At 41.5% G+C, this 23,512-nt stretch overlaps 1 protein-coding gene across 2 annotated transcripts in view; it reads left to right on the top strand.

Annotated features, from left to right (window-relative positions):
* The window catches only part of LOC148014451 (purple acid phosphatase 2-like), a 43,756-nt gene extending 22,700 nt beyond the window's left edge, over positions 1-21,056 (top strand). The window contains exons 5-10 of one of the 2 annotated variants that reach the window (XM_087666158.1): positions 15,362-15,473; positions 15,627-15,850; positions 19,465-19,603; positions 19,741-19,961; positions 20,271-20,392; positions 20,631-21,056. In XM_087666158.1, the coding sequence (XP_087522284.1) occupies positions 15,362-15,473; positions 15,627-15,850; positions 19,465-19,603; positions 19,741-19,961; positions 20,271-20,392; positions 20,631-20,802 (990 nt within the window). In that variant the 3' untranslated portion in view covers positions 20,803-21,056. The remainder of the gene's footprint in view (positions 1-15,361; positions 15,474-15,626; positions 15,851-19,464; positions 19,604-19,740; positions 19,962-20,270; positions 20,393-20,630) is intronic. The other variant, XM_087666159.1, reaches the window with a different exon arrangement.
* The last annotated feature ends 2,456 nt before the right edge of the window (positions 21,057-23,512 follow it).

The following is a 23,512-nucleotide window of genomic DNA, read 5'->3' as shown; positions in this document are numbered from 1 at the left end:
GAAGAGATTGGAAGAAAAGCTTAAGCCTATTTGTACCCCAAGGTATTCCACCCCAAACTAGCTAGGGCATTGGACAAAGAGTGCACGTTGGTTGCGTAGTAGCCTAGTAAGACTATAGAGGCTATGGTTATCTTACTAAGTGAGTTCAAGTGATTACCCCAGAGAGGCCCAAGTATTAGACAAAGGGTACTTGTTGACTGCGGAGTGGTCTACTAGGATTTGCAAAGGCAGATGGAACCACATTGAAGTGTAGTGTTTTTTTGGTTTTGTGTGTGTGTTTTTAAATTTTTTTTGTGTTAGAATGGATTTGGTTTGTGACCTTTCAAGTAACTATGCCCCATGGGGAGAATGAATAGGGATGGTTAGATCCAACACATCACAAAACAAACAAGCTAATCACTTGAGGGTATCGATATTGAGGGAAAGGGGTGATGAAGTGATTAGAATGTGCATATAGTAGAGATGTCACTTGGACAATGTTCATGGGAAAATTGTTCACTTGCCCAAGTGTCCTTCTACAAAGATGATGATGATCATACAATGCAAAGGGAAGGTACAATAGGAAAGGGAGGCCGATGTCGAAGTCTAGTGCCGAATCGTGTTGTATACCAAGAAGGGTAGAAACCCCCTCTCAACCTTGGATGCCAATGCCAAAGGAGGAAGAAAAGCTTGATGTCGGTCTTCCTATGGTGCTGAGAATCATGATGATAGATAAAGAATGAGGATGAAGCACCCTGATTAGAAGAGCAAGATAGAAGTCACCCCCATGATAGCATCAAGAGAGATGCTACACGATGTCTCGAAAGGGGAAGCCTTCATGCTAGTAGAAGAGCAAATTTCCTAGAAAGATGAAACCATGAAAGGGACGATGTGCATTCCATGTCTCTAGCCTAGGAAGGACTAATGTAAACCTGCATATTAGCCCTACAATATTGAAATACAAAACTCAGCAAGAGAGATCAAAGTCTGCAAAATAGATGTTAGTAGTGAGATGCCTCAAAGTAGAACAAAACAATAAATGGGAGCAAAATGAAAAAACGATGCAATGAATGTGTGTATATGATTTTATGCGCAGTAGAAGATTGAAGAAGGAAAGACCAAGGATGTGGCCACCATTGTGTACATCCATCATCATGTTGTTGCCAATGAAATGCTTGACAAGGTGAAGTGGTCCTAGATAGAGGTGCAAAGGATGACCTAGGAATGGATGCAAAGATTGCAATGGGTGAGGAGCTAGCAGACCAATTAGCTAATCCTTCAAGAGTATTGAAAGATAGAGGCTGCTTAGGGTGGTCCTTGTGTCACATGTCTAGCGGCTCTTGGAGTAGGACTAGATGGGGCAGCAATGGGAGGTGTAGCTCCATTGGACTATCCAATAGGAATGGAGGCAATCGCTGCGACTACTAAGGTTTCTTAGGAGGGAGACCTTGGGCCTTGGTACGACACTTCTCATCCACATGGCCTGATTTCTGGTAGCGTATGCAAAACCTATTTTTCTTAGGGAGTTGTTGCCAGATAGGTTTTGATTCTTTGTTTACATTGGAGGAAGGGGTGTCACCCTTGTTTTGGCTTGCTTTCGCATCTTGTAAGTTGTGAGTTCTTGTTACCTCTTGTTTTTCCTTGCAAAGAAGAGGCAACCGGACCCCTATCTGAATAAGAGTATATGGAGGACTTCTTGTGGATTGAATCTGTAGCCTCGCATAAGGCAAGAACTGACACTCCAAATTTATAGGAGGTCAGGAATCAGGGCAATGAGATAATGTGCTAAATGAAACGGAAGTATTTTTCAAGCAGCTTGTTTAAGAAGAATGTAACCTAATTGTCATCCGACTTCAGGGAGCCAGTAGTGGCAAGTTCAACGAGTAATCGTTGATATTCGGCCAACTTGACTTTTAGATCCTCCCCTTCCTTAATAGAAAACTTTTGAAGCTCAAAATCGAGATTGATGCACTGAGTATGATCTCTCGCTGCATAGTGGTCAATGAGATGACTCCAACGCTCAGGTGCAAGGGGAAAATGCTGTGACTAAGAGTGGAACTGAGGAAGTAACCCCTGCATTAACTCAACATTGGCTGTGGCATTGTGGGCTCTCCATTGATGGATGTGCTTAGAGTGAGTGAGGCAAGGGTCCAATATAGAATGTAGACCAACGACGAGATTCCAAAGGCCCTGAGATTCACCTTGCATGCATGAAGTGTGCACATTGGATCCAAAATTGGGAATTGACTGTGCATGGTGACCACATGAGAAGCCCATGGAGGAGGGATAGGGACACGTGGAGTAGAAGATGGAAATCCTTGCATAAGAGTGTACCATGGAGTGCGTGACAACACATCATAAGCAGAGGATAGAAATCATTGTGTTTGGAAGGTCAATGAGTGGGAAGGTGAGTGATCGAGGGTAGTGAGGGGATGCCCATCACAACCGTTCCAGGGTGAAAAGAAGTGCTCACTTGTGGGTATGGGGAAGGCACAATGTTGAAGAATGGTATTCTCCTTAATGATATACCATGGTGCAAAGGGGTAGTGGAGTGAGGGTAGGTAGAATATGGTGTGGAGAAAGAGAAAGTGCTAGGAACAGAGATGGAAGATCTAACTCTTAGTCTGCTGCTCACAGTGGGCTTGGCAGAGATGAAGAAGATGGGTCGCTAGCCATCCCAAATGTTGTATGTGCTCCATGATCAGAGAGGTGATTAGTCTCACCAATTGGTCTGGATGTAGTAGCAAAGCTAGCAGGAGAGGTATAAGCTTGACTATACGTGATGCGCAAGTACTCTTCAAACTCCTCCTCTGTCGAGTGAGTGAAATCTGGAATAGGAGAAGAAAAAGAAGGTGAAAGTAAAGGTGGGGTGTCATCTTTCTCGCCAAGTTATTAATGCCTTCTTAGGGCCGCCAATGATATAGGAGCGTGATAAGACATTGTGGGAGCTCAAGAAGAAGGTGTCTGAGACAGTATGAATCAGTTACATGTCCTTTGTGTACCTTGCATAAAACCAAGCCTCCACAATATCCATAGGATACTCTTTACAAGAGCACCGGCTTGATACCATGCGAAGATATGCTACGGTTTGCATTGAGGAAACAGAGAGACTCAGATAGTGACATGCAAAACTCAAAACGTAAAACTCAAAATGCAAAATGCGAAACACAAACACAAACACAAATAGAGAAGAGAGAGAACTTTGAAGTGAATGGGTGAATGCTATAAATGAAGGAAAGAATGTATAAGATGCTCAAGGGCAAAGCTGTTCAACAGTTGGTGGCTCTCCTGGGAGCCGGTTGAGGGAGGTGTTGATGTGTGTCGTCCACCAAAGATGGATCCCAAGTGCAGTAACCACTAGTCAGAGAAAGGTTGATGGAGAAAAGTGTTGAAAACAGAAAAACGGCCTGATGTTGATGATGGAAGTTGATCAACAGCAGCAATGGAAGGCTAGGCAACATCTGTAGAGGTGTTTGGGGGGATTGGAGAGCTAGCGGAAGAAGGCTAATGGTGGCTGAAACTTGCAAGACAAGGATGGGGCTAAATGGTAGGCAGCTTGTCTATTTATAGATGTATAGAAGTGGAACGATCCTCCCAAAATTAGGGTTTTACATTTGGGATATAGAAACTCTCTAGAACGGCTCCCCGTTTAATGAAACTTTTGGTAATTTACTGTTTTGGGGATGTTTTAAAGAGCTAATTAGTGGATAATGATTTTTTAGTGCAACAACATCTACCACTAGAGATGATTGTATGCTGTCCATACTCAAGAAATGAAACTCTAGACTTGTCTAACAAGTGGGCAAGAAATAAGATGAGTAGTCTCATCATATGTAGTAGAAGATAACCACTAGAGATCTTGCAATGATGCATCATATACCTTGCAGATTGCAAGGAGATCCACGATAAGGAGCCTCTGTGTAAAAAATTTCTCTTGGTAGGGAAAGTTGAAAGCTCACTGTGGATCTCCAATGATTGGGACTTCGGACAGATTCTTATTCTTTCAAGAGCTTCTTGTGTATGTGAGATTAGACTACCTCTCACTTAGTTGACTCATACCTAGCTCCAACCCACCAAGCCTCTGTCTCAATCGCATGAAAGCATGAAGGATTCAAAGTTTGTAGTAGGCTCACCTATTGCTCACTTTATTGTTTTAGTCCACTGAAGGTAGTAGACAGCCACAAGATCCAAGTGGATGCTTCTCATGTGCCAAGCTCTTGATCTGCCACATTGGCGTGCTCTACTCCACATTGCCAAGAAGAGGTAGATGAGCAAAAGAAGAGAAGGCTTCTCCTTCTTGAGCCTTCACTCTCTCCTCCATTCTAACTCTCTCTCTCTCAAGAATGGATATGGGTGCCGCAAGGAAGCTCACATGGTGTAAAAGAGGGGAAGGACAAGAGAAAGAGATGAATAGAATGCAAGAGAGAGCTTCACTTTCCAAGTCCCTCACACTCTCTCACTCCCACACTCTCTCAACCTCTCTCAGCACACATACACACACACACACACACGTGCGCATGCACTATGGTAGAAGCAAGAAAAAGAAGAAGAAAAGTGTTGGAATACACAAAAATACATGCAGAAGAATGATAAATTCTATCTATTATACACGTTACATACATAGGGCTTCCTGGTTGGGTAGCCTTAATCCTTGGCCTCTTTTCCATGTCTAGTCACTTCATTTGAACATGCTTGTGACTTATTTCACTGATTGACTTGCTTGTCAATTCTCATTTTACTCTTGCAAGCCGTACATGCATCTTTGTGGACAATGAATAGAAAATAAAATACAAACTATGACTCCAAGATATTCTACAATTTACATGGGAGTGAGCTTGGCTCTTACTTTTTAATTAAAATGCATGAAGATAGCATCAAGTAATGGGTAGTTGTTGGATTTTAAGTTTCTGCTACCTGCGGACTTTTTCAGTGCATGTGCTATATCTTATACTTCAAAAAGATGGTTTCTTTGACCAGACTTTGACTTTGACCTTTTTAGTAAAATTTCCAAAAATTTATGCCCTTTCTGCAGCCTTCACTACTTGGGTTTCATAGCGAAGCTCAGACCTCAATTGAAACAACTGATCATGTGACTTAGGTTTACTATTCCAAAAAGACCAAACTTTATTTGCTTTCTCCATCACCCATCTCTTATCCTCAACCACCTTACGATAAACCTGATTAACTGATCATTTCAGGAAAACGTCCAGGTACACAGTAGCCCAGTCCACACATGGGGCTGAAGCGTGAAATAGGCAAGGGAAATGATGCCAAATCCATTCCTCCGAGCTGGTTCAAATCAGCTTGTAACCTGAGGAACCCGAAAGTAATGACAGATATGGCAGAAGACTGACCGGACAACGTCTTGTACAGTCCTCAAACCTAGTCACGATAAGAAACATTGAGGCCTAAGAGGGGTCTCAATGATTATAGTAAGAAAAATGACTTTCTACTAACAACGAATCAGTGAAGTAAATTGTAATACAATTCATCCATCCATCCATTTAGCCATCTATCTGGGCAGAATACATACTATGATTAGGACCTAGATAGTCAAAGTTTTTAGTAACTTGTCAGCCACAGTCAAGGGATGTGAAGTTTTAGTTGGCAGTATTCATCTGGAGCTTCCTTGATGTCAAAATATAACTTTTTTCAGTGGACGGAGAATTAAAATTACCACACAAATCCAGTAGTAGTAATTTGATCTTTCTCAATCAACTCCATTCAAAAACAGGTTGAGCAACTAGGGTCAAACAGTGGTGTAAAAGTTATGGCTTTTGGGTTGAAGAATTGAGATTACTACATAAAACCAGAACTAGTACTCAGGCTTGTCCAACCAGGCTTTAACAATTCTGGATGATGGCAGCATATGCAGTTGGACAAGTTCTAAATCTTTAAAGTAAGAAAACAAAGAATGCTCATTATAGTGTGCATAATTTAGAGTAAGAAATTCAAGAATGATCGTTGTATTGTCCTATGGTACAGAGTGATTTACCCTCTGTCATACTTAGAGATTGTAGCTGATGAATGGTGAAAATAGGCATACGAGCTCTAGACATAATCAAGAAGGGTGTCAGAGTGCAGCGAATGCGGTAGCATATGGACAAGATTGAAAGACAATGAACATGAGAGAAGAGGGAGAGAGAAAAGAGATAGAAGAACACAGAAATCTGCAGTCAGTAAAGCCAATAAATAGCCAAGAAAGAATGAGAAAAATATGGCAGCTTGGCCAGCCAAATCTGGCTGCTGCCAGATTTGGCCGACCTGCCAAATCTGGTCTAAATCCCACTAAAACTGGCATTGACAAGAAAATGCGTAAGTCCACTTGAGAGAACTGACTGCATCAACTGTATCTTGAGAATGCTAGTCTAGGGGATGACTATTCTCTAACACTGTCTTTTAGATCCTAGATGCAGCATAAGGCTTAGGGATTTGGAGTGCTATTAGAGAACAACTTGAGGAAGCACCTTCGTAAACAAATCTGCAAGATTATCCTGTGTCTTGCAGTAAATTGCATCAATAGTCTCATCCAAGATCTTTTGTCGAATGAAATGATACTGTATCTCAATGTGCTTTGACCTAGCATGAAACATGGTTCTGTGCCAAAGCAATGCAACTCTCATTGTCGTAATGAAGGGTCGTAGGACCTATCCGAGGGCAGCCAACCTCTCCTAATAACCTCTGAAGCCACACTTATTCACATGTAGTAGAAGATGCCGCTCTATACTTTGTCTTTGTGGAAGAAAGGGCAACTGTGGGGTGCTTCTTGCTAGTCCACTGTAGAGTTGAGGTGGAAGCAGATAGAGAAAGAGAGATGAGAGAAAGCACATTAATCGAGGACCATCATCTAGAAATTGTATGATAAAATGATATCTAATATCAATATGTTTGGTATGTGCATGAAACATGGCATTCTTAGCCAGGCATACAATGCTCTGGCTATCACATCTAAGTACAGGTGTTTTGGTGGGCAGCCCAAAATCCTTGACCAAACGACCAAGCCAAACTGCTTCTTTTGAAGCTTCAGTGGTTGAAATATATTCAGCCTTAGTGGTAGAGAGTGCTACTATTTTTTGCAATCTAGAGCACAAAGAAACTGCCCCACCAGTCAAGGTAAAGATGTACCCGCTAGTAGACTTGCGAGTATCCAAGTCACCTGTCATGTCTACATCACAATACCCTTGCAGATCTAACGTACCCTTGCCATAGCAAATACATTTTCTTTGTGTACCCTTAAGGTACCGTAAGATATATTTCACTGCTTCCCAATGTGCTTTGCGAGGATTTGACATGAACCTGCTTACAACTCCCACTGCGTAAGCAATGTCCGGTCTAGTGGCAACCATAGCATACATGAGTGAAACACAAGCTGAAGCATAAGGAACACCCTTCATAGTACTAGTTGCCTTATCATCTTTTGGGTAATTTGCTTTGCTAAGCTTAAGATAAGGTGGAAAAGATACACCAAGAGGCTTAGCATCAACCATAGAAAAATGATTAAGTACTTTGCTGATGTACTTTTCTTGTGAGAGAAATAAGAGTTGTTGTTCTCTATCTCGTGTTACACGCATGCCCAAAATATGTTTAGTTGCACCCAAATCCTTCATGGAAAAGGCTGAATTCAGTTGTCTTTTCAATGCATTAATTTGGCTTTTATGCTTACTAGCAATAAGCATATCATCCACATAAAGCACAAGTATAATAAGGCTTCCATCATCAGCCTTCTTAATATATAAGCAGTGATCTGCACTACTCCTTTTAAATCCATGTGAGAGTATGAATGCATAAAATTTTTTATACCATTGTCTAGGAGCCTGTTTCAAACCATACAAGCTTCTCTTAAGCTTACATACCAAATGCTTCTTTCCATGTATAACAAAGCCTTTGGGCTGTTTCATATACAACTCTTCTTCCAGATCACCATGCATAAATGCAGTTCTAACATCCATCTGATTAAGTTCAAGATCCATAGATGTTACAATGGCAAATAACACTCGAAGAGTGGTCATTTTGACAACATGAGAAAACACTTCTTGAAAATCAATGCCCTCCTTTTGTGTATAGCCCTTAGTCACAAGTCTGGCTTTGTATTTGGGTTTGCCATCCACACATTTGATTTTAAATACCCATTTGTTAGGAATGACTTTCTTATCCTTGGGCAATGTAACCAAATCCCAAGTATTATTCTGATATAATGACTTTATTTCTTCTTACATAGCTAGCTCCCACTTTTTCTTTAACTCACATGATAAGGCCTCTTTATACGTAAGAGGCTCACCTTCATCTGTGAGCAAAATGTAGTCCAAAGAAGAATCAAATCTTTGTATAGGTCTTTTGACACGTGTAGATCTTCTTACCCAATGATCTTGTTATCAAGTAATGGATCCACATCCAAGGGAATGCCAATGACGTCATTGTTTGGTTGCTGAACTGAATGTTCAGGTTGCTGTAATTCATTTTGAGCATGCTAATGTTCAACATCCCCTTGTTGCCCATTTTCATCTGGCTCAATAATGATACGCTGCTTGTCATAATCAGCATCAAAAGGAGCTGAATTTTCAGTGGCTAATGGTTGCTTAAGTAACTGATCATGCTGAAATTTAACTTTCTTTTTGTCTGAGTCATTAGATGTGACATTTTTTAGCCGCTTTGACTCATTAAATACCACATCCCGGCTGCGTAGCACCTTTTTCATGCTTGGAACCCAAACTCTATAGCCCATTTCACCTTCATCTCCATAACCCATGAAGATGCCTCTATGAGATTTCATGTCAAGTTTGGTTCTGCTATCAACAAGTACATGTACATAGCATTTGCAGCCAAAGACTTTTAAGCGGTTATATGAAGCAGGTCTGCCAGACCAAACCACTTCAAGGATGTTACTTTCAAGTGCACGATATGGAGATCAGTTGTAAATATGCACCGCGGTTTTAAGTGCCTCTCCCCAAAATGATTGTGAGAGATTAGCTATGGACAGCATGCACCGAATCTTCTCACATAACGTACGATTCATTCGCTCAGCCACACCATTAGATAATGGATTGTAAGGAGCTGTAAGCTCTTGTTTAATCCCATTGTTATCACAAAACTTATTGAATTATTTAGGTACACACTCTCTCCCATTATGCGTTCTTATGCATTTTAACTTTAAGCCTTTTTGAGTATTAACCAATGCATAAAACCTTTTAAAAGCATCCAATGCCTCACTGTTTTGCTTAAGCAAGTAGACCCATAGCTTCCTAGAATGGTCATCAATAAAATACACAAAATAACGGAAACCACTATGAGTTTTTATTGGTATGGTGCAAACATCAGAATGAACTAAATCCAAGATACATGCCTTCCTAGAGGCTCTATGAGAGTATAGACTCTTTACATATTTACCAAGAACACAATCATCACAAAGGTCAAGCTTTGAGTTTTTTACATCAAATCTTCCAAATGAAGAGAGTGCGTGCAAACCCTTTTGGCTCATATGTCTAAGATGCTTGTGCCATAACTCCATGTGTGAATGTACTTCAACAACTACAACAAACTTTCCAGGAAGTGCCTTGCAGTAGAGATAATACAAAGTCCCCTTTTTACCACCTCTAGTGACTAGCATAGATCCTTTCTGTATTTTTCACATACCATCACCAAAAGTAGTGAAGTAACCTTTGTTGTCTAGCTGCCTATAGAAAGCAAGCTTTTCTTGATGCCAGGTACATACCTAACATTATGAAGAATCAATTCTTGACCATTTTCTAGAGCTAGGTGTATGGTGCCCATTCCTTCAATATCACATGCATGATTGTTGCCAAGGTAGACTTTTCCAAGATTACCTTCTGCATAAGTAGAAAAACACTCCAGAGATAGAGTTACATGAAAAGAAGCACTGTTGTCAACAAAACGATTATGACAAACCATCATGAGTTGACAACAAAGCATCTGTCACATCTGTTTTAGTGATATACATGTCCTTCACTGTCATAGCACAACCAGCAAATTAGCATCTTTATCCTCTTCTGTTTCCTAAATAACAACACTAGGTACCACATTTGTTTTTTCTGTCTCTTTAGGGGTAGAGCTGCCATCCTATTCATTCTTTTTGCCTTTTGCATTAGCTTGCTTCTTGCGTTCTTGTTCCTTTTTAAAGTACTTGCAATCGAGCTTTTTATGCTCTTTTTGACCACATTGATAACAAGTTACATCTTGCTGTTTTTCCTTGCTTTTGCTGCGATTTTGGTTTTTATTTGCAGCATTATATCTTTCTTCAATTCTTCCTCTTACATTGTAGGCTGATCCACTATTTTTCCCACTTGCCTTGCGTCTAATCTCTTCATTTAGAATAGAACCATGCACACCATCAAATGTCAAGTTGGGGTTATTGCTCATGGACACAACCAATGCTTCCCATGAATTGGGCAAGGTCATGAGCAAGAAGATAGTCCTTAATTTAGAATTAAAAGCTAGCAAACCTACATCCTGTATCTGACTCAAAATACCAGTGAAAGCATTCAAATGCTCTAAGGCAGGCTTGGACTCATCAAGCTTCAAGTTGACCAACTTCCGCATGAGATGTACCTGATTGACAAGAGTTGTATTCTCATAAGTAGCCTCAATGGCCTTATATCCCTCAATCTCAAACATGGCCAAAAGTCTTGCACATACCGCTGTTGGGAGATGAAAATCTCCCTCAAAGTCTGATAAATCTCATGGCCTAAAAAGAAATGAAGAAGGCCCATATCCATCATCTCAAATACCTCGTGTAGTACCTCCTTCATCAGCTTGACCTTCTGGGCATAGTCACTTGTCAAGATAAGATCATCCACATAAAGCATGAACAACGCGTGTCCTCTTACTAAGGTATAGACATACAATTGGGAATTGGAAGAGGAATGTCGATGCCCCAACTTCGCTTGGAGGAACAAGTCTATCTTCTCTTTCCAAGCACATGGAGCCTGTTTGAAGCTGTAAAGGGTCTCCTTCAACTTGTACAATTTTCGATCTGATGAGGAAAAGCCAAGAGGTTGCTCAACATAGATCTCCTCCTTCAAATCACCATTAAGAAAGGCAGACTTTACATTAAGTTGATAAACTAACCATCTCCTATGGGCTGGCTAAGGCAAGAATGGACCTAATGGTAGCCATTCGAGTTGTAGGTGCAAAGGTATCATGGAAATCCACCCTTGGGCATTGTGCAAGGTCCTTTGCAATGAGCTGTGCTATGTGCTTATCTAGAGTGCCATCATTGTGGTATTTGGTCTTAGACCCATTTAACACTAATCATCTACCTATGAACCGGCCTTGGCACAAGATCCCAAGTGCCATTCCGCTCAATAGCATCCAACTCTCGCTCCATAGCTTGCTTCCAATGCTGTGATTGCAAAGCCTCCTTCATGGAGGTGGGTTTCCTATCCTACATGGCATGGGTTATCAAACAGTAATTAGTATAAACAAGCTTGGTGGAATGCGCCTGGTTTGTCGTCCAAGAATGCCATGGGCAATCTTGTGGTTGCCACTCCTTAGGGACCCCCTCAATCCTTGAATCACGGAGTGTATCATGAGCCCAATGAGGAGGAGGCCGATACTCCCCTTGCTGCTCTCTGTTACACCGCTACTAACTCAACGAGTGAATCTGGTGGTGAAGCAATCTCCTCCTCCATTGAGAGTGGAGCCTCAATAGGCAGAGGCTTTGAAGGCATTGGAGCGAGTGCCCAACTGTCACCTGGATTTCTAAGAATGAGATGCTCAACACCTCGTGTTGTAGCTGGAAACTCCACAAACCAAACATCTTGACTTGTCTACACCTCCTAGGAAGCAGGATCATAAAGCATGTATCCTTGGGATTGCGAGTTATAGCTCAAGAACACCTGTTTCTTGGAAGCTGGCTCAAACTTGTCCCTCTTCTTCTTCGGGATGTGAACATAGGTATCGTACCCGAACACACTGAAATAAGAGACATCCTGCTTTTCTCCAAAGTAATCCTCAAAAGGGGGTCATACCAACCACGGTTGACGCAGGGGATCGATTAAGGATGTGGACAACGGTGGCTACTACTTTGGCCCAAAGACACTGAGGTGTCTGTTGATCCTCCCTCACAGTTGGGCCATCTTGATCACACTACAATTCTTTTGCTTCAATATGCCATTCTCTTGAGGAGTATTCATGTTGGTAAACCCTTGGTGAATGCCATGATCATCACAAAAATGAGTCGGCTCTTGGGAGACAAACTCCCCTCCCTTATCGGAATGCAGGGTCTTAAGTTTTGTGCCAGATTTGTTCTCTTCAAAGATCAACCAATCCTTAAAATGTGCGAATGCTTCGGACTTCAAGGCCAAGAAATATGCCCGTGTCATCTTGCTAAAATCATCAACAATCAACATAAAATACAAACTCCCCTTAAGGGACTTTGTTCTCACGGATCCACAAGTCTATCAAAACAAGCTTCAAGGGCTCCTTAGCCCATCGTGAAGCTTTGCTGGGAATAGCATCCCTATGCTACTTGCCACAAATGCAAGATACACATGGCGGGTGGCTCACCCCAATCTCTAGCAATCCATGCACCAGTTGACTACGAGCTACCTTCTAAAGGTACTTGTAGTTGAGATGGGCAAATCGAGCATGTTTAGAGTCTGTGAAGAAAGAAGAAAAGATAGAAGAAGACCACATCTTGTAGACTCCATTCTCCTCATATCCTACACAAAGAACCTGTTGAGATACTCCATCAAGAACTTGAAAGGAGTTCTTATTAAACTCAACTGTCAAACCAAGAGCAAAGATCTTGCTCATTGAAAGTAGATAATACCCTAGACCTGGTACAACCGTCTTGCCTATCCAGAATTAGCTGCATATCACCCTTGCCTTTGATAGGGACCGAAGGATTGTCAACTATGAGAATTTTCCCATGCATCGAATGCATACGAGCAATCCCATGTGAAGGAGTCATGTGGTGGGAAGTGCCATTGCCCACAATCAACTCATGAGACTGTAGGGCCATCATTGCTGCATTAGTGGCAGTCGGAGGAACATCCTCTATCACCTCCAGATGGAGGAAGGCAGCTAACGGAGCAGCCACCGCTCTTGAGTCCTTTGTAGTCTTCTCCTTCTTGGTGTCCTTCTTGTCCTTGTTGGACCAATATTTCTTTCAATGACCTTTCTTGCCAGAGATGTGGAAAGTAGACTCCTTGGCATTGTCCTATTTGGACTTCTCGTTCTCCTTCTTATTGTTGTTCTTTCTCTTCTGTTGGGAAGATTGACCGGTCAAAGCCTCTGACTTGGAAGCGTTTTGACCTTTGAGTTGTTCCTCTTGGTCCATAGGAACCAAGTCCTCCCACTAAGGGTCTCTATCCGCCTTGAAGCAATTAAGATGGAGTAGAATGTACTAAATCGGGGTGGTAACTAAGAAATAAGAGTTATTGCCATGTCCTCCGAGGTAATCGCCTTCCCTGCGTTCTAGACTTGCATCTATAATTGCGGAAGGTTATTGACATGCTCTTGCATAGATAAAGACTTGTTAGGACTCAAAGTCCTCATCAAAACCTCTAGAGACACCCGCTTCATCACGGTCATCCAATTGTGCATTTGGTCTAGCTCCAACCATATCTCCCAAGCCACGGTCAAGTGCTTGATGTGAGCAATGATGGTTGAAGTGCAAGAGAGAAAGAGGAAAGAATAGATGTGGGCATTCAATTTGTCCCAATGTGCTTGTACCTTCATCAACTCGGCTTTCTCTTCTATAGAAAGCTTGGAGGCATCTCGGGCTGTAGGACGGTTTGTAGACTTGGTTATGAGCTTTGCCAAATCATAAGACGTTAGTATGGCAAGCATCATTACGCATTAAATGCGGTAATTCTCCCCATCGAGCTTCTGATCCGAAGGAAGAGCGGGCAACATAGGGACCTTACGGTCCACAATAGCCTGAAACTCTACATTGATTTCGGGCGACATTGTAAATGGAATGACATGCAAAAAAACAAGGGAAAGCCCCTCTAACTTTGCACACGGTGCCGGTGACTGCTAGGGCTTCCTCCTCTTGTGCTCAAAGAGTTTCACCCACCAGAGGCGATGAAAACTCAAAATTTGCTCCATAAGGCTGAAAACTCGGCCTTTCCTCCACAGCGGCAAGGACCTGCAAAAAACAGCAACTTCGCTCCATGTTGTACCTGTTCACCTCAGCCTCCATAGACTGAAAACACATACTTTTGTCGTGAAGAATCCTTCCGATCAGGTCTGCCCACGATCAATCAGCCTTTCTACACTGCTTTGATACCATGTCAAAGTGCAATGAATGCGGAAGTGTATGGACAAGACTGAAAGAAAATGAACACGAGAGAAGAGGGAGAGAGAAAAGAGTTAGAAGAATGGCAAAATCTGCACTGCTGAAATGAAGAGGGCAGATGTACAAGGGGCTGTCGATGTATCTCCTTGAGCCGGATCTCTCTCACCAATGCTTGAAACACAAGTAATAAGGGCAGGCTGAAATGGCCAATAAATAGCCAAGAAAGAATGAGAAAAATATGGCATGACCCTCAGTCAGCCAAATCTGGCCGACTGCTGCCAGATTTGGCCAACCTACCAAATCTGGCCCAAATCCCACTAAAACTGGCCGATGGCAGACCTGCACTAAATGCAACATGTTCTGCCTGCCCACGTGGCAAAAGACTGCCTGCTAAAACTGCCGCAGAAACTGCGGCTGCTGAAAAGGATGCCCAAACTGATAGGAAAATGCGTAAGTCCACCACCCGAGAGAACTGACTGCACCAACTGTATCCTGAGAATTCTAGTCTGAAGGGTTCCAGAACAGTCATACAACTTGTAATATTGTGAGACTGTGTTGGAGAAATAACATTTCAGGGTGTCACTGACAATCAGTCTAAATGAAAAGTCAATGGATTTGCAGTCAACCTGGCAGCTGTATGGAGGCTAGTTGGTCCCTCTGTACTAACTAATGTAGGCTTGAAGGATCAAGAGCTATGCAACAGGTATGCAGGTGTTCACAGGGATGCTTGCCCATACTATGTAGCATATTACTAGCATATTACTCCCTTTTGTATCATTGGCTCCCACTTTGGCTCTAAATCAGGGTTCACATACCCCCTGAAATGACCAGGAGCACAAAAGATTAATAGGTTTTGTTGTAAGTAGTCACTTTTCAGTCACCTCAGGGGTGAAGGTTTCTTTGAAGTCAATACATTGCAAGATCATTGGAGTGATGCTGCAAAAACAGCTAGGAGTGCCTCTGTCATATTATAGTTCAAAGGTTTTCGAAGCTTTCTGTTTTAAAGTTCTAATGAAACTCTGCAGGGATTTGCCCACGTTTTACTTAAAGATTAGTTCCATTGAATCTACTTTTCTCACAAAGTATGTTAAAGATGTTAAAGCATATTTTGATCTTATGCAGCATGACACAAAATATTATTATAGACTTGGGAAAGGACAATCAGCTCGAGAATTTTGGTTTGTCACTCCCCCAGAAGTTGGTCCCGATGCAGCTTACATTTTTGGCATCATTGGTACTAGTATTATGTTTCATTCAACTTTAATGTGCCCCCCTGCACACACTGCCCCCCTTGCCCCCTGGCCCAGGACTGGGGCCCTTTTTCCTTTCCTAATATTTTTTGAAATCAATCAAAAAAATAATTGCTGACATGAAGTTCATTTGGCAGGTGACCTGGGGCAAACTTATGATTCTAACATGACTTTTCACCACTACATGCAAAGCCACGGTCAAACTGTGCTATATGTGGGTGATCTGTCCTATGCTGATAATTATCCCAATCATAATAATGTAAGATGGGACAGCTGGGGTCGGTTTGTAGAACCAAGCACTGCATACCAGCCTTGGATTTGGACTGCAGGAAATCATGAGCTTGATTATGCTCCAGAACTGGTAATTTGTCTTTCAAAATTCAAGTAGCACGATGTCTAGTGAAATTTCCAGCTCCATGTTTCTTGTTAATGATCAGGGCCAGAACATTGGGATATTTTCATTCACATGGCACCAAGTTTATGGTATAACTTACCTGATGTGCACAATTGGGTGCTTGCACAGTATGCAACTAGTGGGTTATACAAGACAGATATGCTGCTCTAAAGAGTCTCACAGTCTGTCAAGAACCATAAACAAAAGAAAGATCTCAAATGTGAAAGTGCTTAGCCAATTTGATCAGGATCCTCCTCAGCTGGATTCTGCTTTATTTTCTTTTGTGGTTGGGGGTTTACAACATTTGCCTTGAAGATGGATTTGTGAGCTAATGTGCACTTGTTTTAGACCGAGAAGAAGCATGTAGAGTCTCTCTTTTCCAGAAAAGTTGGAACATTCCTGTGCTTTTGATTAAAGATGGGCTTCTGCACTCCTATTCATGTTGAGTTGGTTAGGTTCAAGTTACCCAGATAGTAGAGATTTCGAGTTCGGATGCAATTCTATCTGGTCGTAAGAGTCTAAATGATGTCTGTCCAAATGCATCACTGATAGCTGCATATAGTTCTAGAGACCCTTGGGACACTTGCTTTCAAATTTTTCATGAATCAACTCCCAATAAAGCAAAGCATGTGCTGGTAAGGTAAAAGTGGAGTTCCATAGGGAGCACCTTTCAGCTTACCAAGGTCCACCCTTTTTAGCCATATCGTGGTTATTTCCCTCAAAGAAAAGCTGGGTCCCTGACCATGACACTCAAGTTACTGTCCACCATGTATGTGTCCTTTTTTCTCTCTGGAAAAGAGTTTAGATGTCCCTTTAGCCAGCTATCCAGGGAGTTTTGTCAGTGCATGATGCATCTCTGCATTTCCAGATTCAGTGGGGAACAGTGCTATCACAGTTACGACATCTGGGACAGCTTGTATCATCCCCACAGAGCGCCATTCACTGATTGGTAATCTCTGTGTGAAAGCAAGTAAAAGAATTAAGAAACCTGACCTTTTGTAGGAGTGTGGTTTTTGTTCCAGCATTTTATTTGAATCAAAAAAATATAGGTTCCCAATGTTTCTGGAGTGTCACTGTTCTGGCAGATTTGCTGAGGAGCAAACAACTTGCATTTCAAACTTAACTGGAAAAGGGGGTGCCCTTCTGGGGTTGAAATCTTTTGAAAGTGAAGCACAGTAGCCAGAAGGACATGCTTCAAGTCACTACAGACCCTATTCAAGGGTGCAAACCATATGCTGGAGGAGTTGCTAATAGTGTGAACTGAAATATGACACATGATTGATTGGTTTCTTCTACCAAACAAATCTTGGTCTCAAAACCAAAACTTGTCTGGCTGGCTTCACTGCAAAGCATGGGATATCTTCAATTTTGTCACATCTAGTTATCGTCCAACAATCCCCACCGTTAAAAGGGAGGATTGTTTGTTTGCCCTAATCCAAAAAGCCAATAAAGGGACTCCAGTTATATTTGAAGACATCATACCAAATATGCTGAAAAATCAGTGAACTATCATGCGGTTAATAAGGAATGGCATTTTGAATGTCTCTCATTCCTGTTTCCCATTGCACTTGTAAAAGCATCTGAGGATGCGCTCCTCTCTCTATACTTCAAGTAGGCCAAGCAACATATTTCTTTTGATGATATGTAGAGATGCACTTGCCCATTCTGATTATTGCATACATATGGAAGGAGGCAATAGCACAGCTTTGTGTCTGAGGCTGGAAGTTGTGACATCTCCGTCAGGATGTATATTGACATGATGGTTGGGGGTTAGAAGTGCTCATTTCGCAGAGGTATCAAGTAATAGCCTTTTCTTGTCCCACATGCTTCTGAATGTTCGAGATCCACATATTTCAACCAGCATGCCCTGTAATAACTGCTCTTATATACATCCAACTCTTAAATCTATCTCAGTTTAGTAGATTCACACTAAGAGGAATTCTGTCCTTTTATGTCAAAGGTGGAGAGAATTGGTGAACCTTGCCGTTCACTGTTCTAAGGCTCAAGGTTGTGTTCCAATTTGTGCTAAACAAGTTCCTGTTCTTATTTCACAAAAGGTGGGGAGAGATGGTGAACAGTGAACTAGCTGTGTACTGTTAAACGCTAAATGTGCCAACTGAATTTTCTAAATGGGGCCAGTCCACAATTCAGGATGTTGTTTAATATGTGCTCAACAAGTTATTATACTTCTTTATTTGCAGCCAAAGCTACTGGTTGTGGAAATTAACTGTATGTTTGTTTTGTTTATTTGTCACAAATCGTATGTAATTTGCTCTGCTATTCTCTTGGTACTTGGGTGATAGATCCTACATTCAAAGCCATGCCAATTTTTTATGATCAATGTTATTTGCCTTATTTGTAGAGAATTGCTATCATTTTTATAGTGTTTTCCTTATAGGCTTTGGTGAAAATTTTGATAGCTAATCTGGAAAAGCATTTAATGCTTATCTTAGCAGTTTATGCAGCCTGCCAATGTCTTTATTAGTATCATCACCTTAGAATAACGGCTGAATCTTCATGTTGCTTTCAAATAAGGCCAGTCCCAAAGCAGGAAAAAACAGCCTCGGGGTTGAAATTTAGGGTCAATCTGCACATGACTGAAGAGAAACTTTGCAAAGAAAGTGCAATGGTGATAGTGTGAAGATGGTTGGCACCACAAATGCTATCAAGGAAGTGGGCCTTTTGTGTATGTGGCACTGAAAAAATCAAGGAAGTAAATACGAAAATTGGCTGCAATTGCAATACATGTAGGAAGAAGCCCATAGCAGTGCTCATGAAAAATGTTTTTCCCAATCAATCGAAGAAAGCAGGATTTAAGATTGGACCTGTTTTTCTTGGTTTTCTGCTGGTTCCAATATATTATGGCTAGATTTTCAAAATCCAGTTTCCCTCTTCAAGCATATCTGTATTCTTCGCAGCACTGACACACAAATGGTTTGATAAAGTTTCTCGGCCATATTGGTGTTGTACTTGTTTCCTACACATTCCATGATGTGTCTTTCAGAAACCAATAGATGCAATACAATCAGGAAAGAATGGAGCATGCCATGATGGCTTGTGTCAGTTCATTCTTTGTGACATAAAGGTATGCATGCTGGCAGCCAGCTGTTTCACTTGGAATATAGCAAAGGAATATACACACTGCATGGAGAGATACCAGAGTAAGGGCTTCGGAAAGACAACAGTCAATGGTTTGAATTTTTGCACGGTGAGTGAAAGGTTTTCACTTTGTTAGAATGAGTTTGCCAGTGCAAGAGTTATCACCTGTATCATAGTATGCAAGGGTGCCTGTAGAAAATGTCCCCAGGAGTAGAACAAAGCATACTCAGGAGTAAATGAGAAAATTTGTTGAAACAAAAATCTTGAAGGTAGATGCATCTTTGTTAATGTTGTCACGTTTAAAGTTCTATAAATTGAGCTTGCCATTTGGTACAAATCTAAATATTTCATAGGTTAATTGTCTTAAAGTCTGGAGTAGTAGTGCTTATTATGGCGATTGTTGTTATTTCTTGGATCAACCATGAGACTCTAGTGCTTTCTTTGAATACTTAGTAGTCAAATTTTGCTTGTACTTCTTTCAGGGTGAAACTGAGCCATTTAAACCATACCTACATCGTTATGAAGTTCCTTATGCCTCTTCTAACAGTACATCACCCCTCTGGTATTCGTTGAAGAGAGCTTCTGCCCACATCATTGTTCTCTCTTCATATTCAGCATATGGTATGTTAATGATTTGTCCCTTTTTCCGCAGGATGTTCAAAAGTCGATGCAGTTAAACCTCTAACCGAATTTTCAGAAAAACAAGCTTGAAGATAGCCATAGAAAAACAATCCATAACCCATTCTAGTTTGCTGCAGGTAAGTACACTCCACAGTATAGATGGTTGCAGAGTGAACTGGGTGCTGTCGATCGATCTAAAACACCATGGTTAATAGTCTTGTTGCATTCACCATGGTACAATAGTAATCAATATCATTACATGGAGGGAGAAACCATGCGTGTACAGTTTGAGGCCTGGTTTGTACAGTACAAGGTTGACATTGTTTTTGCTGGCCATGTGCATGCATATGAGAGGACAGTAAGTATCGTTTTCTCCTTCGCTTTTGTACATTGAAAACTAGTGAATATCGCTTCTGAGTGACTGGCTGCTGTTTTTGCAACGTTAATTTAGCACCTAGATAGATTAGATGCCTATAGTCTTGTCTGCGGAGCTAGTGTCCATTCATTGATGAAAAGCTTGACTTTGTTAATCTTGGAAATAGACCACACTGCATTTGGTGCTTTAAAGATAACAGAAGCTGACCTGCTAGTTCCTGTCTCTTTGTTTCATCTTATGGATGTCTTAGTCTCTGAATTGATTCGCATAACACGACAAAATTGCTTACAGTACCGAGTTTCAAATGTCGCGTACAACATTGTGAATGGAGAATGCCTGCCAGTGCGCAATGACTCTGCACCTGTTTACATAACGATCGGTGATGGTGGAAATGCTGAAGGGCTTGCTGCAGAGTAAAGTCTCCTCTTGTTTCCTGTACTTTGCACCATACACACAGTTCCATGCATGCCTTCTAAATTGTAATTTTGAAGGTTAGCTCCACATAAAAGAAAGATGATGGTTGTCTAAACTAAGAGTCTTTGCTTGTAGTGGTAAAGAGATGAGAATTTGATGGCCTTGGCATTTAGCAAAAGCTGTCTGTGCACATAATACTTGCATACACTCAAAACTGTGTGTCTTCATTCATGTCAGATTCACAGAGCCGCAACCGGCATACTCTGCGTTCAGGGAAGCGAGCTTCGGACATGCTATACTCGAAATCAGAAACAGAACCCATGCATACTACCACTGGCATCGCAATGCAGATGGTGAAGCTGTGGTGGCGGACTCATACTGGCTCTACAATCGACACTTCACCAATTGAACGCATAAGCAAGTCCAATACTACTCTTAAATAAAACAAATCTTACATGAATCGGTGTATATTACCCCAAAGACTGGAGGATGCAGCACCGTCTATTTGCATTTCTATTAGCCCCCTCTTATTCATAAATTGTTGTGACATCTACATCTTGAGACTTATTTTTTACCATCTAATACATTGCTTCAAATAATTGTCCAAGAGATGAATCATCTAGAGAGAGAGAGGGAAGAGGTCCTTCTTGTACCAATAGAGGCTAGCACGAGTAGAGGCTACAACTAAACAAAGGTTTAGTCTCAACCAAAAGTTGCAAAAATTAGAAGGCCTCAAGTCTTAAGAGTGGAGTAGTTAAAATTTGATGACTTAATTTTATCTTAGTCATACTAGCACCCCATGCTAGATCTCTGCAGCTGTCCCTAATGGCCAAAGTATCTCTATAAAAATGGCATGGGCTTAGGTTTCAAGTTTAAAATCTATATTTGTAGCATTCAAACTGTGCGTGTGAGTGCATGCACACATACATTCATATGCATATTAGCATGTTCATATATTATGAATATTTTTTCCAAAATATAAATGTGCATGACTACCAAATAAAACATTGAATTTTAACTCTCATAACTAAATACACATACCCACTGTTGAGATATCGAGCTCCACTCGTGATATGCCAGGGTGACCGTTGTGCATTTATGTCACCGACTTGTCAGTTGTAGATGCGGTTGATACACTGCCCATGAATAATAGCGAGATGACAGCTATCCTTATCTACTCTAGTTCGTGGCTCAGTTAGTATGCCACCTTAGTAGTTGTCTTTGGTTTGAGACACATATATAGGGTTCTTCTATTTCTTTATATGAGACTTCTTTTTGGCTTACACAACTAAGAAGAGGAAAACTGTTTTCAGCCTCCACCTTTGTGTGTATTCCCCCATTGTGCAAGCAAGAAAGCTACAAGTGAGACTCCTTCCTTCTCTCCCACAATCTTGACATGGTATCAGAGCCTTGTTCGTGGTAAGGAGCTCAAGAAAGCAAGCCAAGCTCGCGTGTTCTGGTAAGAGGAGCAGTGTTGCTTTCATTTTCTGTTTTGGGAGCAGATCTCTGCAGGCAGCACAGCCGGAAATTGCAAGAGTGCATTGTCTCAGGTTGAGATGCCCTTCGCGGTGAAGCAAGAGGGCAGTATATGCTGCGGACCCTGTTTTTTTGATTTGAGGCCATTTCGGGGCCTGTTTTGGAGGCGGAAGTTTTCTACACGCACTCAGGAAAAGGCTCAGTTTTGTGCTGTGCAGCCACTGTTCTACAGGTCGGTGAAAAGTTACTGTAGAAATTACATCGTATGCCTGTGCGCAGAGACATTGGGAGTTACAAAATCATCCCTGTTGCCTGTTGATGCAAAATCGTCACTAGGAAGTGACTGTGTGGTCAAATACCACTTTCGTCAGTTTTGCAGATTTGCCATTGTGAGGCTGAAGTTGTGTTCTTTGCAGTGACAGAATTTTTTGCAGTGTTCTGTAATGGCGTCTGATTCTCTTTCACAGATTGTCACTGAAAAGCTTGACAAGAACAACTTCCAAGCATGGAAGTTTAGAATGACGAATTTCCTTATGGGAAAAGGATATTGAGAATTTGTTGCAGGAAATGAAGAAGAACCAGTTCTTCCTGATGTTCCCAATCAACAGCAAATGCAGGCATTTAAAGCATGGCATGAGAGAGCCAGGAAAGTTATGTACTGGCTGTCTATCAGCATTTCAGACTCTGATTATGCATATTCAGGATGCAAGTACGCCAAAGGAGGCATGGGATACTTTGTCAAAAATGTATAGCACAAATACGCAAGCCAGGAAAATGCAGCTCAAGCAAGAGTTGCATAATGTGCAAAGAGAAAGTATGAGCATCAATGACTACCACATGAAGGTGAAGAAGATTGCAGATGCACTTGCTTCCATTGGGTCGCCAGTGGAAGATAATGATTTAGTTTCTGTGACCTTGAATGGTCTAGGAAAGGATTATGCACAGTTTCGGACATTCATTTCAGTTCGTGAAAGATTTCCTGATTTTGAGGAGTTGATTGCTCTTCTAATTTCTGAGGAACAGAGAAATGGTGGTCTGCACACACATTCAGATATACACACACATGCACATATACACACATCTATGCAATACACATGCATGCACGCGCACACATTTGTTGATTTGGAGGCATGGAGAGATTTCCTCTCCAAAAGGAATGCACTCAAGGGGGGAGGAAATCTACCTTGATGAGGATAACCTCATTGTAGCACAGATAGCCTATCGATGAGATATTAGATATGTTCAATGCTCCACCCTCGTAACATGCCATCAATGATCCATGGTGATCTAAGTTGTAAGGAATCCATTATGAGGAGAAGCCATGTGTAAGCTCAGGGGTTAGGTGAGGTCTATGTGATTGGGTGTCAAAAAGGTGACATTTTTGGGTCTAGTCTTTGGGTTGGATAGAGTAGTTATGTTGGTAGCAACTTGAGGTACAATACATCAAGTTGCAAGGTGTGGGAATTATTAGGGATCCCTATTTTAGTCTAGAAGAAGGGGTCGTAGAAGCGGCCCTTGGTTGGGGGATCCTAGGGAGGCCAGTGATATTGTGTTGAAGAGGGTCTTGGGATAGTGCCTTCGGCTTGACAATAAATGAAATATTTCTTGGTCGACTAAGGAAGATTCATAATATGATCGGACAT

The sequence above is a fragment of the Lygodium microphyllum genome, chromosome 25, assembly GCF_053477565.2.
Source record: "Lygodium microphyllum isolate KBCC chromosome 25, Lygodium_microphyllum_v1.1.10, whole genome shotgun sequence".
Lineage (NCBI taxonomy): Eukaryota > Viridiplantae > Streptophyta > Polypodiopsida > Schizaeales > Lygodiaceae > Lygodium > Lygodium microphyllum.
The sequence above is the reverse complement of the archived record's forward strand: the minus strand, read 5'-3'. Positions and strand labels throughout refer to the sequence as shown.